A 14,810-nucleotide genomic window follows, 5' to 3' on the forward strand; every position below is an offset into this window, starting at 1 on the left:
CAGCCCTGGTGCCAGCACAGGGATTGATTCCCAGCCCTCAGTGCCTTGGAGTGCCCACACACGGAGCACCAGCTTGTGTCCGAGTGAGTTCTGACAGCTGTGACTGATCACCCTGGCTGCCAGTCTGCAACGGCAGCAGACAAAGCCCTGCTTAATTCAGCTACTGTATTAAACAAGATTATTGCTTCACCAATAATCACTAAACAAAACCCCAGTTAACTGTGAAACAAGTCACCTGTGTGTGCTGTTTCACAGCTGGAGCTGACAGGGCAGAGAGGAAGGCACCCACGTTGGCTCCTGGTGCTCCTGGAGGAGTAGTGCTGACCCTGCTCCCCATGGGGAGCATGTTCACACCACACAGCTCCCTTCACTCTAGGGCCAGATGCAAAAGTAAGGCACGAGTGCTTCCTCTTTGGAGGCTCCAGTGCTTTATGCTGTATATAAGCCTAGCCTAGCTTTTGAAGTCTTTTTCCCAAAGTGAAAAACCTTCCCAAAATTATTTTAGCCTTCAGAAGGTTTATGGATGTGATCTCCCGAATGTTTCATGTGTCACAAAATCATTTCAAGTTAAAACACCCTATTGTTATCCCTTCTATCTGGTATTAGTGTTTTCTAGTTCATGTTACTTTTAACTACTGGTGTCCTTTTATTCCAAGTTAATGGCCCTGGCTTTGCTCCTCACCAGGCCCATGTTCCTTGAGATCATGAACAGAAAAGCTTCAACAAAAGACTGGATGTGGCACTCAGAGCTGTGGTCTGATGTTGACCTGGTGATGTTTGGTCATAGGTTGGCCTCGATGCACTCGGCGTCTTTTCCAACTTCATAGATTTTGTCAACCCCCAGCCAGGTCACAGCAGCCTGGACTGCCTCCAGTCCCACCCCCTTTAATGAGCTCATCCACTGTGGTGAGCACCAGGTCCAGTAGTGCTCTTCATCTGGTTGGTTTGTCCAATGCCTGCACCAGGAAGTTTTCCTTGATGTACCCCTTGGATTTCTTACAGCTAGCTGTGTTGCTTTCCTGGCAGATGCCTGGGTGGTGGAAGTCCTCTGCTAGGATGAGGTCTTGGAGTGTGATGCTTTCTGTATCTGAAGCAGGAGGCCTTGACCTTGGTTTCCCTCTGATCAGACCCCCACATGCAGGTGTCCTTTGTTGGTTCTGTCTTTGAATTTTTTACCCATAGGCTGTCAACCTTTTTGTGGCTGTTTTTCAGAGGCAGCTCTTCACAATCTATCCCTTCCCTAACATAGAGCACAAAGCCCCTGCCCCTACATGTCTCTTTTAAAAACCTTGTAGTCCTTGACTACAGTTCTGTCCCAGCCTCTTTTCCTGATATGTAGTAGCTTTCTAACTGCACCATGGTTTCCAACTCCACTTGCTTGTTTCCTGTGCCATGTGCATAGGCATAGAGGCATTTCAACTGGCCTGTGGGCTGCCCCACCTTTTGGAAGGAGCCCTCCCTAATCCCTCTGGGGTGATTTACAGGTATTTCCCTCTTGTTTTCTAGAGTGTCAGTATTTTCTCGTTCTTCTCTGTTACTCAGAAGTGCATCCCTTCCCCTTAAAGCATATGAAATGTCTCAGGCCAAAGGTTGTCACTAATTGTGATGTGCAGATAAAACTGCTGTTGCAGATGGTGCCAAACCAAATGAATATGGACAGTGTCAGGAGTTTGACTACTGCTTGGAACAGGTGTCTGGGATAGTAAAGTGTAGTTCACTTCCTCCACCTCACAAGGTGGAGGAAATGGTAGAATAGATAGGTGATGAGCTGGCATCTGTTGTGAAGCAGCTGAAGATGGGATAACTCAAGAGGATAATTCATGTGCTGAAATAGGAGCAGATGTCAATTAAGACAGACTGACTGGCCATTTGGGTGCCAGTTCTGTAGCATGTGTCATCAGTACAGGCTTGACTAACAGTCTGTTCGTGAAATTTGGTGATGCTTGATATCATAACTTCAAGCAGAATGGAAGGTGAAGTTGCTGTAGGCTTTGACAATCTGGAAAATTTAACCATTGGAGCAAAATGTTAAAACCAATTAGGTGCCATTTTAAGTTTGGTGGTGTTTTTTTTGGTTTTTTTTTTTGTTTGTTTTTCCTTTTTTTTAATGAGAAGTTCAATATAAAACTAGTTGCTTTTGCTAGAAACAAAATGAAGCTGCAATAGAATTTTCATATTAGACTGTCCAGGTTACTGCACTTTAAAACTTCTGCAGCAGTGTGGAATTGTTTTCCAAAACATTTTGCCCCAAATCTCATCTTCAACTAAATTCCTTTCTTCTCCTTTTGCAATTTTGCCCTTGTCTGGGGGAAACACGATGTTGATACAGTTTGTGGCCTGCAGTCGTAGGAATTAGCATGGGTTTCTTCATCTGGGAAATTTTCCATAACCTTATTATTTGGAAGACTTCATTGGTACGAGGGGTTCTCTCCTGTCCTGCCTAGCTTAGGGCAATGCTCCTTAAAAACTGATGCAAGAACCCTTAAAAGAGAGGCAGGACTTCAGAATTTTGTTTTCTTTCCCATGATGGACATTATTACTGTGCAAGATCAATGTGATGAATGCAAATTAAAGGTCAAATTTGCCAATTTACTGTCTGAAAGATTAAAAGCAGTTATTAAAAATAATTTAGTCCATTTCTGAGCCACTTGGACTTTGAAAAGTCAAGTAGTCAAATACATGTAATGAAGTCAGGATTATGTTACATTATTTTCTCATGGCTTCTTTGGGTTCCTTTTTCTCCCATGTTGTGCACCTATTAGTAGTTTAAAAATCCAAGCATATATCCTTGTTGTACTATATTTGAAGTTAGTATTTCCACAGTATTTTTTATATTTTACTGTATTCATTATTCAAAGACATAGTGTGTGCTTAAATACAGACACATAAGTCACAGAAATGTGCAGTTGAGCTTAGTGAAAGAAAATTAAGACAGGTGTGTGGAGCCACTTTAAGGAAAAATGCAGAAAAGCCAGAAACAAACTTGAATGTGTTTAAAATTCAGCTTACTTTGCTCTAGAGCATCAAAAAACACAGAAGTTTTCATCATTCATACAGGTGTGGCTTGTGTCACTTCTGAAAACTTGTCTGAAGAAAACAGTAGCTCGAGGCAGCAGCCTTCAGGAAGGAAAGCAGCAGAAAGAAAGTGGCTGGACCGGAATGAAAATCAAAGCTCCATACAGAGATGTGTTTAAGTGTAATAAGTTTAAGGGAAAATGATTTGTCTCGGAAATGGTGTTTCCTTTACAACAGATTGACAGAAATCTTCATGTTAGTATTTCTGTAGCTTTTTTCTGCAAAACTGCTCAGGTCTTACAGCCCATCTTAGGTGAGTGGTTTGGGGATCAGAGCTTTCATTTTCCCAGAAACCTATGTGCATGGCCTCACCTGCTGACTTGAGAGATGGAAGAGACTTCCTTGATAGTCTCAGATTTATAGCCATACAGTTCTTAGAAGTGAAAAGGTTGCCGACTTTTCACTTGCTTTCCAGGATGAAGGTGCCACAAGTTAGTTGTCCATCCAACAGCTCTGTAAATCCTTAAGCAACACTGTAGTGGGATATTAAGGAAAATTCCTTTTGAAGTATTTTATCTTCAATATTGAAGGCACATATAAATCTATTTTTTGAATGAAAGAGTTCTTTGTATTCTAAATAATTATTTTTTGAAGGATTTTACATTGGGAATCAATCTGGCTTCCTCCCCCATTCTCTGTAGGCAAAGCCGTCAGCGGATGAGAGACCTTCTTTTACGCAGAGATTTTTCAAGAACAGAGGAGCCCCATCTGTGCAGCAAGAGCAGAATATGATATTTGGTCCCTGAAATTTTCCCACAAAATCATTATTTACAGATCTAGGCTGTACATCAGAGAGAATTTTTATCTGAGTAGATTTAATAGGGAGGAGGGTTAAATAGTATTGGTATATTTTACTGTGTGGTTACTGATTTACTACCTAAAGTTGTACAATACATTAATTACCAGAACAATTGGACCTATTGAAGTCCTAAAGTGAAAGGCACAAATTATCAGATAAATTTAGAGTTGTGTAATTTTCTCATAACCCTTCACTTGGAAAGCCTTTCTGCTTCCAGTATAGGATGAGGTCTGGCAGCAGGGTTAACCCTGACCCCTGAGTGTTCTATATGGAGTTGTTCATTTCTGCCACATTCTTTCAGTTTAAATTTAGATTTGCTGGCAGCGATTATGCCTCTTGCAAAAAGCCTCGTGACCAAACATTGAAACAAATATGCCTTTTGTCACAGATGTTTTTGCCGAATAAGATTAGTGAAGAATACTTGAAAGCTGAAAAACAATGTGCAGAAGCCTTTGGTCCAAAAGGCACTAACCTTTAAATGTCTGGAACATATTTTCTTTTCAGTGTTAGAAAAGAGTAAGTGTTTAGGTGATTGGGCACAATCTTGCACCTTATTTTACCTCTGATTTTTTGCTGGTAGTAATGAAATTTCAGCTATGCAAATGAATACGGAGTCAGGATACATATGAATGTGTATATGTAACAGTCATTAAGCTGTTCTAAAGTAGACTGTGGTTGTTGTAGGATAGAACTGAGTTCTATGTTTTGCTGATTGCTAAATATGTCTTAGTAAATCTCATTTGTTGGGATAATTCTTCTGTACAATAGCCGTCTTAAGCATAATAGCTTCATCTGTTACTGATTTTAGGAAGTTCATACCACTTAATTTTCTGTTTTCCATGGAGGATGATTCTTGTTTTGTGATTGTGATTGTCTTGTGTTTTAATCTAGCGTGAGTATGTGGGACTTGAGAAATCTATATGGCAAAGGAGTTCACTTTCAAGGCCAATAAGTTGTTCTTGGCGTAGGGTGTGCCATGGTCTTCATAGACAGTGTTGCTCCACCTTGAAACACTTGTTTAACAAGGGATTTTCTGGTCTTTCTGTGTCTATCTGCTCATCTGTCTAGGACAGGACATGAGGAAATGGTCTCAAATTTGCACCATGGGAGGTTTAGACTGGATATTAGGATTATTTTTTTTTTTTTCACTAAAAGGGCTTCAAGCACTGGAACAGGCTGTCCAGGGAAGTGGTGGAGTCACCACCCCTGGAGATATTTAAAAATGTGTAGCTGCAGCACTGAGGGACGTGGTTTAGTGGTAGACTTGGCAATGTTGGGTTAACAGTTGGATTTGATGATCCTAGAGGTCTTTTCCAAACTAAATGATTCTGTGTTTGAAGGTAGCATGTAAAAAGTGTTTCACTTTGGTCTCTATGCTTTCAAGGTTCTTCAAAAGGTAACAGCATTTCCTATGCATTGCTGAATGGCTATGGCTCCAACAAAGAAAGACCTTGAGAATATATGGAAAGGAGTGTTCTCCCTGTAACCTTTTAGAGGGAAAAAAACCAATGAATAAAGCAGGCCATGATTCTCTAGATAATTTAAAGTGAGATTTTTTTCCTTCTGAAGGGCAAGACACAAAAGCTTCCAAAGGCGCCCTGACCCTGCTGCCTGTGCAGTTGCTATGGGCAGGAAACACTGGTACTCAGATCTTTGGAGCACTTTGATAGTGTCCAACCCAGTTACTGGGGCTGAACACTGTGGAGCTGTGTTCCTCATGAATGGATTAGGCAAAATTTATTCACCAGTTAGAAGTCCTACTGTGCAGGCTGTATATTTTTGAATGTAAGTAGCATCATGTTTTTTCTGTTTAGCAGGAATTTCAGGCAACCTTTGAAATACGTAGCCAATCAGCATTTGTTCCAAATGGTGCTTTTGTGCCAAATTTCCAATTAGTGAATGGCATTTGTTAGCTAGGCCCTTTTGGCTTTATCTTCAAGGATAATGAAACCCCATCTTTTTCCTCATCCCCTTAATAGACACAATATAGAGTCTTACTGAACTAAAAAAAAAAAAAAGAACTGAATGGAGAATGCTAGGAGATTTATAGTTTGGTGAAACTCTTTAGGACTTGTATTTTTTAGAAATGACTGTGGTTTGAATTCTGTAGCATTAAAACAAGAAATTTATAAAAATAAGGGGATTTGGCTCATACAGTTGTTTGAAAGAACATCAGTGAATATTGCAGGTATTGTTCCAATAGGTAAATATTTGTCGAGATAGAGGCAAAATGTGCTTCCCTGTGCATGGAGCTTTGCATTTTATTGTAATGTGCTATCATGTGTGCTGTTGCATACATTTGGAGTGTCTTAGAAATTTTTTGAAGTCTTCATGAATTTTTATCTTTGTATTTTCTATGGAAAATACTAAATTAGAGATACCTCTCCAACACCCCTCAAAATACTCTTTGCTGTCATGGAACAGAAAGTGGTCTGTTTCAACATGTGGAAATTGCTCCTGCATCCTATTAAACTCAGAAATCCAAACTTCTAATGTAACCTTCAGTACTTGTCACCTGGCAAGAATGATTTTTGCATAGCTCACAGAAATCAAACACGGTTTATTTATTTCCCTGTGTGATTGTTGCTTCAGAATTGTTTACTGTTGTTAAGTAAGAAAACATATTCTTACAGCTCCTTTTTCATAAATTGCATTTTAACTCTGTTGAGAAATAGAACATTCATTTTAGATTTTTGCAGAATTTATAGCTGATTGTTTGTGGAGTTTGTGTGGATTTTCATGTTTTGTCCTTGTTGGGTCTTTTTTTGAGTGTTTTTTAGTATTGGGAAGACCAGTATGTGAGGAAGCAAAACCACAGGAAAACATTTGCTTTGTTTACAAATGAGTTTTGTGGACATATATCAATATGCACATTTCCTATGTGAGGTCATCTCACTCAGAAAGGATTCAATATGTGAAGTGTCTTTTGATGCTCATTTTCTGTGGAACATCCTGTAGTTTACTTGGAAATAGTTGGAAAGACAATGGGAAGCAATCAAAGTATCTCTTTGAATAATTTTAATAGCTGTAGAATTGAAGTGCAGCTTAGCAGTTATAACAGCATTTCAGGCAAAATACTCAGAGGTTGTAAAAAGTGGTGAAATTCCAAAGAAAGATTTGGAAAAGTAAAATTTGGTATATTTATTTTTCTGTGCTTTGAAACAATCTCTAAAAAGATCATATTAGCCCCTCTAAAGGGACTAATTGTTGCTAATATGAGACTCAGTGTCTGATGATTTGGGACCTTAGTTACTGGGGAGAAAATGAGTAATTCCATTAGTAATAATATATGTCAGTGTAATAGAGGAGTGAATCTCCTGGATTCTATTTGTAAAGGGTATTTTTTCTACAATAGTGAGCCAATTAGTTATCTTTTAGTTCCAGTTGTGAAATGCTCTAAGGAAACAAAGCACCATAAAGATTTATCAGGTAATAGTAATAACAGTACTCATCTATCTCCCCTGGGCTTTGAGGAGTTGTTATGATGCTCTTAGGATTATGGCAGGATGAAAATGCATTATTACAGTTTGTCTGATGATGCTCACTATGGAATTATCTTCTGTGCAAAGATATGTATTGTTTGTGAAAGGAAGCAAGATGAAAGAACTGAAGTAGCTTCAGGACAGTCTTCTGGGGAGCAGTAGCTGCCTGTGTTGACAGGGAGGTCAGTGTGACTGGTTTTTGTAGGGGATCACTAGAAGTGGTGTGAATAAAGAAAACAAGGCATAATGCATCAGCATGCATAGGGACCACCATGGAGAGGTGCTTTAGGAGAGTACTGGAAAGGATTTTGAGGAAATTAAGGAATAAGGAAAGCATCTTTGTCAATTACATTACAATGGATTAAAATTTTAGTTATACAGTAAAGCTCTTCAATAAAAAGGAAAAATGCATCCTAGTGACAAAGTGACAAATAAAGTATTCCCACCATATGGGCAGAGGATTTGACAAGTCTAGAATTATAGTAAGGAATATAATACAGTGCACATGATGGCCTTCGATATTCTGGTTCCTGTTGGCAACAAGCAATCTGTGGAGAGATGCTGAAATAGAAGTGGCTTAAGAAGAGGCATTAAAGTGACTTTAGTTTTAGTCTTGATTCTGCTTAGCTTTAAATAGCAGTGGGTCACCCAAGATGAAGTGATAGAAAGCTATTCAGATATACAAAAGTCATTTGAGTATGTAGAACAGCTATGAATATGTGTCATCAGGATTGGAGTGATAATTGAAGCTTTCTAAATGGAAAAATGTTGCTCAAGGACAGAGAAAGAGGGCTGGAAAAAAAATAAGCATCTTCAAGATACAAACAGCTTGAATATTTTAAGACTTCATGTGTGTTTGATTTCTTCTAGACCCAACCAGAAAAAGAATCTGAATGGCCAGACTCTATGTCATGGCTTATGAAGAAACTGGAACAGTTGAACTTAGATATTGAAGAAGCTCTGAGTGCTGACTCTTCTCCCTCCAGTACTCCTTCTTCTGAAAGGCACAAGCAACTGGTAAGAATGTGTGTGTGATATGAGATGTTCTCTAACATTTAGCTACAGCATTCCTCAAGCTATAGTTTTTAGATCCAGTTGTGTTTCAGAATGGGCCAAGGAGCTCAGGTGTTAGGGTAAAGTTGAAGTTTTCATTAAAATGAAATTTCTGACATTGGATAACTAATGGTCAAATAAGCAGAACTGTGATAGGGTGAAACTTGTAAATTTTCTGTCAGGATAGATTAAAATCATTATACACTTTTGGTTTTTTTTAAGGGATATTTGCTTGCCTGTTTTTCAGATTGTTAATTTATGTGCTAGCCTATTAATATTTGTTATATTTATTTAAAGATATAACAGCAAGAGAGACACTGTTCATTAAAAGTTGAACTAGTGTCCTGGTCACCCCAGGATAACTAGATTTTTTTTCTTTATCTCTCTCTTTTATTTGAATAGATGATTTAGAGGTGCAATCCTCTAGTTAAGAATATTTTGTGATGACAGGTGTCATCGGTTGATGACAGTTTCTCAAGCTTTTGTTTTGAGGACAAATAGGATTAAAGGAGCAATGATGTTATTTTATTAATTTTTGAATAAGCAAATTTTTTTATATAAGCAATTAATGGAGAATGACCAGCATGAGAAATATAAGTGTTCTCTGCTTCAGGCTATGATTAAACTCAGTTCTTAACATAGAATTGTCAGGATTTTCTGCTCTGAATGTTGGCATGAAGTTCATGGAAGGTGATCTTTTGTGAATGTTTTTGCTGTCACTGCTGCTTAATTTTGTAAAAGTAAATTCTTGAAGTAAGCATCTTTGTGGATCATCACAATGTATATGTTCATGTCTCTCTAAGTGGGACATTCAGACTCTTGCACTTTGTGTTTCTAAGTTCTACAGAGAGAGTGTTAGTAACAGAGTGGCCATGGCCATCTCTCATTTCTTTCTTGCTGTACATGTCAGCCAGTTAGAACCAGCTCTGTCCAGCTGAATTAATTTCATAATTAATTTGCCTATTAAGGGACAGTGTTCTGTCTTCTTGTAGGAGAATGCTCCATATCTTCTGTCAAAATACAGTGGCAGTGTAGTCTGCTTTTCTGTCTGAAAGTGAAATCCCAGCCATCAGAGTTTAAACACTTCTCATTGTGAGAGTCTGGTAACCAGTGATCCAAACACCCATTTTTTATGGCTGTGCCTATTCTACTAAGGTAAAAGCTGTGGTTTGGTTAGGCATCATTCTTTCTTCATGTTGGCCTGAGGATCATAGGACTTCAAATTCTTTGCTGAAGCACTCACTGAAGGGCATATTGCATGTAAACAGCAGAAAAATCTAAATAGGTGACTTTTTCAAATGAACTTTGATACATAAGAACAGCATCATCAGAAATGGTTGCACAGAGAATGCCATCACCAGCACCCCAGCACACCACTTCTCTTCCCGAGGCCTCATCACAGCCTTTTTCCTGGGACATATGCTCCCACCAAGAGCCCCTGCTAGGGTGTTAGGATGTTCCAAACACCAGCACTAAAATTACTGTTTTGCTTAGCATGATATTTGAGGAATTGCAGTTCTCTTTATCAACCACCTCTTCTCACTCTAAATAGAAGAGATCTCTTCATTTTAGTTGTCTGTGGACAGGCAAATATGTGAGTCAGACACATTTTTTGTAGCCTTATATGACAAACTGGAAATTACCTTTAAACCTCCAAGAGCCAATTTCAATACAGAAACTGGACAGCTCACTTAATACAAAGTCTTTCTGATAAGACCAGCAAGATCAGAGCAATAAAAGAGTCTTAGAAAATCTGTTGTGGAACTGATGATGGGATACCATTTGCTGTCTCCTGGAAAAGAATTTATACAGCAAGGGAATCATCTGCTCTGATTTAAATATTAATTAATAATTTGCCTCAGAATGCGTGGATTTAGTTTTACTTTATAGTCAAAGAAGAGATAGATCCTCCTAAATCTCTCCATAAAGAAACAGATACTGCAGATTTCAAAATGACAGTTGCAGTGGAAAAAATAACAGTCTGGTTTTCACACAAGTTGTATGAGTAGTTTATATTCTATCAGTCCATGCTATTTGTACCATATTTCTAACTATAGCTTGTAATTTGTTCCACACATATCAAATGTTTTATTCTTGTCACTTACCATGAAACTTGAAAAGAAAGAAGACCTCTCTCAAGCATATGTTTACCAGTAACTGTGTAAATTGGGCTTCTATAAAATGAACCACTTTTGTGTTCTTAATATGGTTTTATCCTCAACTGGGAACTGACACAAGAAATCATGATTAACAGTGATTTTGGGTGAACTGTTTAAAGGTGTAAGACTGAGATGGAGACCCAAAATCTCCAAAGCAAGTGACTACTGCATGAGTGGGGACATGGTTTGCTGGAGCTGCTGCTCTGAAAGTTGTTCTCTTGAGGGTGTGGACAATTTTTAACAGATGACAGTCATTCCTTATGGCAAATGCTATATCACAGAAATATATTTTGTAATTTAATCACTAGTTGGAGCCAGTCAGTTATCTACTGAAGGATTTTTCACCTGTTTATGCAAGTAATTCTTTGATTTTTTTTTTACTCTTTGCATTTTCCTGTTTTGAAGGTATCTGTTATTAATAATACAGATTTTTTTTTTTTTTTTTTTTTTTTACAGAAGAAGCCAATATATGCGCTGGGTGAATAAATATTATGGGACCTGTTGGGTGAGGGCAGAGAGTTTTGCAGTGTTTTAGTGAGAAAATTCAAGGTGTTTTCTAAAACATAATAGCTTTTGCATGAATGCTAAGGGATTACTTGTTCCTACATCTGTGTAAACCACAAATTGCTAGTGGTCATTTTTTTGTTGGCAAATGTTATGAGGATGTAGCATTGACTGGATTCTTCAGTAGCTGATCCAAAGATGTTAAAAATAATTGTCTATAATTAAATTATTTTCTGAAACACTCCCTCATCAATGCAATGAACACAATTTAACCGCAAAAAGCTGTACTCTCTGAATGTACTAACAACAAAACTGCTAGTTTTGGAAAAACACATTCAATAGCTCTACTCCTGTAAAATCTGTACCTTTCTTATGAAAAAAAGAATCCTTTTTAGCAGTATAGGAGGAGGCACTTTGTAAATGAAACATCAGAGATAAATCACTTTTGCTGTGGTGTGTTTCCCCATTGTTTAATGTATCTGCTTCATTGCCACTTAGTATCTTGTACTCAGTTTCACTACAGAAAAAGCAGGAAATCTTGAGAATGAGAATCAAATTTTTTTCAGTTTCAGTCTTTTATTATTCATGAATGACAGGGAAATCCTGTTTATTTTTGATCATCTTATGTTAGAGATATGACTTTCATTAAACAAAGCTTTTTCTTTAACTTAGGTATTCATTTAATTGTCTTGCTTTAGTATATTGTCTTCAAACTTTTTAGGGGTTGCATACTAATTATTTTGTCACCTTTTCAAAGCCTCCTCATTTTACATCCTTACAAAATATACTAACTGGGAACTGGGCAATTGCTATTAATGATCAGCAGCCCATTTGTTACTTTGTGGAGAGGAAGAGCCTGAAAATGGGCTGATTAGAATGATTGTCCCCGACAGCTTGGGACTGCTCTGCAGTGCGCCCATGACCCTGTTTCCCTGATTGTCTGTAGTATGATTTCTGCTGGATCGCAGCATGTATTGCTTCTTGCTCACTCACCCAGTTTTTCCTTGGGCAAACCAGGATACTTGAGGGAATGTTGTGCAGTTGGTCTCTTCTTGACACTGCATTCAGTGCGGGCCCAGAGTTAGGACATCCATCTTTTAAAAAATGGTGTGGGAGTGGAACAATTAAATGAGAACTCCCCAGGTTTTGGCAAATAAGAAACATTTATTTGAAAGTTCAGAATCTGTAATTTGAAAATGGGGATTTTCTAGGTCTCTGTTTAATATACAAAAATAAACATGAAAAAAAGTTAAAAGATAGTTTAAAAATAATTTGAATAAAACCATTTCTCTTTCTACAAAGTGATTCAGTTCCTTTAAGTTACAGGAAGGTGTACTTTTATTGATTAGTTCTCCAGTTGTGTATACTGGATGTTAAGGAAGCAACTTTCCATAATGATGGGATGTCTAGTTTAGCAAAGTGTAAAAATGATGTAGCAAGTGCTTTTAAGAAAAAAAAAGATCAAAACCAAATGTTTGCCTTTCATCAGAGGAAAAAAAAATCCAGAGGAAAAGATAAAATCAGAGGAAAAGATAAAATTCCTAAGTTTTTATCTTAGAGTTCACATTAAAAATGTGACTTGTCTTTATTTATAGAGTTTTTAAAATTCTCTTACAGTGCCCTGTTCAAGTAGAGACAGGCCTTTATGGAGATCATCAAGAAAAAGGATCTTGGAAAAGAAGAGGAGACTACCAGCATCTAAATTGTTTACCTTACCAAGTGTTGACTGGAGCACGACCTAAAACTGATGTAAGTAGCTACAGCATTATCTGACTCTCAGGTTCAGTAACCTCAGAATTTACACTGTATCATTAAAATTGTCAGTGTATTTCTTTGAAATAATTTGTTCCACACACATCAAATGTTTAATTCGTGCAAATACTGCACTGCATGGAGGAGTTTGGTTTACAAAGCAGGTATAGATAAAAGTTAAGGAAGACTTCAGTAAATGAGGCTCCAGGGCTGTGGGGTTCATCTAATCTGATTTTAGGCCACTGATGAAAACTTCTACATGTGAACTTGTCACTTCATAGTCAATGGAAAGAAACAGGCACTTCTAAAGAGTAATTCATCTGTAGGGAGCATGTGATGGATTCCAGGCATCAGAGCAACCACCACAGCTTTTTCTTCATGGCTTATTTTAGAAGTACTCTCTTAGGATTTTTTAGCTTGACAGTTGGTTGTGCTCAATTCATGTGAATTCCTTACTGCATTCTCTGCAAGCCTCAGTGCTCAACTCTGGAATTTTAGTTAGATCCCATTTCTAACCAATAATAGAAATATTTACTTGTTTTTTTTTTTTTTTTTACAAGGTGATGGCTATAGCCTGCAATCAAAATCCGTCAAAATCCATCAGAAAGTTTTCTCAAAAGGCTTTGATTTACTTTCCTAATAGCTAAATGTAAGCTACTTTAGGATCAGTGTCTTCGTTTGGAAATGTAGATAGTTTTTGTCTCCCTTTTTTAAATTGTGTGCCAGCAGTACTTGTGATCATCATGCAACATAAAAAGTGGCTGCACTGGATTGAATCAAAAGTACTAATTGCCCTGTGTCCTTTCTTTGCCAGTGGCCAGTGTTGGATGTTCAGGAAACAAGTGTAAGGACATAGTAAGCAGATAGTAAGCCATCTCAACTTCCTTTGAGGTATTTATCATGCAGGCACATTGAAGATAGACACTATATTGCCTTTTTGTAATTAACAGCCCCTAAGAGTCTTTTTCGACTCTAGTTGTGCCTTTTGTACTCATTTGTATTTGTTTGTTCTTTTGATATTCAAAAGAACAAAGATACTTTGATTTCCAAAGTTCACTTGTGGAGTAGGTGATACAACACCTTTTTCTTATTATAATTTTGTTACTGAATTATCATTTTGGCTGTAATTCTTGTACTGGCAAAAACTGAATCTCAGGCATCTTGTAGGAAGTAGTGAATACCTGAGGCTGATTTTCTTGTTTGTTTGTTTTCTTTTTCTTCCAGCAAATGACTGTATTTACTATTGATTTTCATTTTTCTGCTTGTATTACAACCATTCGACATCATGATGTCCTCTTGCAGCAAGTATTTGGTTTTATTAACCTCTGTAGTTGAATATTATCAGAAAACTGTCCCCTTTTATTCCTCCATTTTCCGATTGATTTGTGAATTTTATTCCTCCATTTTCCAATTCATTTGTGAGTGTACTGAAAACAGATCCATGAGACTGTCAGGTAATATCCATCCACTGTAAAAGAAAAGGATCAATTATTCTGAACCTTCTTTTTTCACTTTTAGTTAGCAATGAAAATCCATTTTTATTTCTTGGCCTCTTTTTTGTAGTTCCTCCTTCATAGCATAGTTTGAGATTGATGGTCAACTTCATCAGAAGCTTTTTGAAATGGAAGTGTAGCAGTCAAATTGCCTGTATCTGCATGATCATTCAAACAAGCTGGCCTCCAAAATCCCAATTATTCTAACCCATTATTCTGTGTTACTGTCCATATGTCCTTAAGCATACTTTCTGTCAGTTTTCTGCCATGCATATCAGTTGTACTAGCATCTCTTCCACAAATAACCTCAGAGGCATTTTCAGACATTGGCATCACATTTCTCCCCCTCTTTTTCTCCTGTCCCTAAGACAATAGGTGTTAGCAGTAATTACACATTGAGCCAATATCTCAGCAGTTCTCATTCCCTGAACAAGGTGCTTATTTTAAGTTATCTATACAATTTGGATTAAAGAAAAATCTATTATATTAAAGA

General features: G+C 37.5%; 1 protein-coding gene across 1 annotated transcript in view; it reads left to right on the forward strand.

The window, feature by feature from the left end:
- Positions 1–14,810, forward strand: part of STARD13 (StAR related lipid transfer domain containing 13) — a 282,314-nt gene that overhangs the window by 63,867 nt on the left and 203,637 nt on the right. Inside the window, exons 3-4 of the mRNA XM_064716212.1 lie at positions 8,227–8,373; positions 12,690–12,821. Coding sequence (XP_064572282.1) covers positions 8,227–8,373; positions 12,690–12,821 — 279 coding nt within the window. The remainder of the gene's footprint in view (positions 1–8,226; positions 8,374–12,689; positions 12,822–14,810) is intronic.

The sequence above is a fragment of the Zonotrichia leucophrys genome, chromosome 1, assembly GCF_028769735.1.
Source record: "Zonotrichia leucophrys gambelii isolate GWCS_2022_RI chromosome 1, RI_Zleu_2.0, whole genome shotgun sequence".
Taxonomy (NCBI): Eukaryota; Metazoa; Chordata; class Aves; order Passeriformes; family Passerellidae; genus Zonotrichia; species Zonotrichia leucophrys.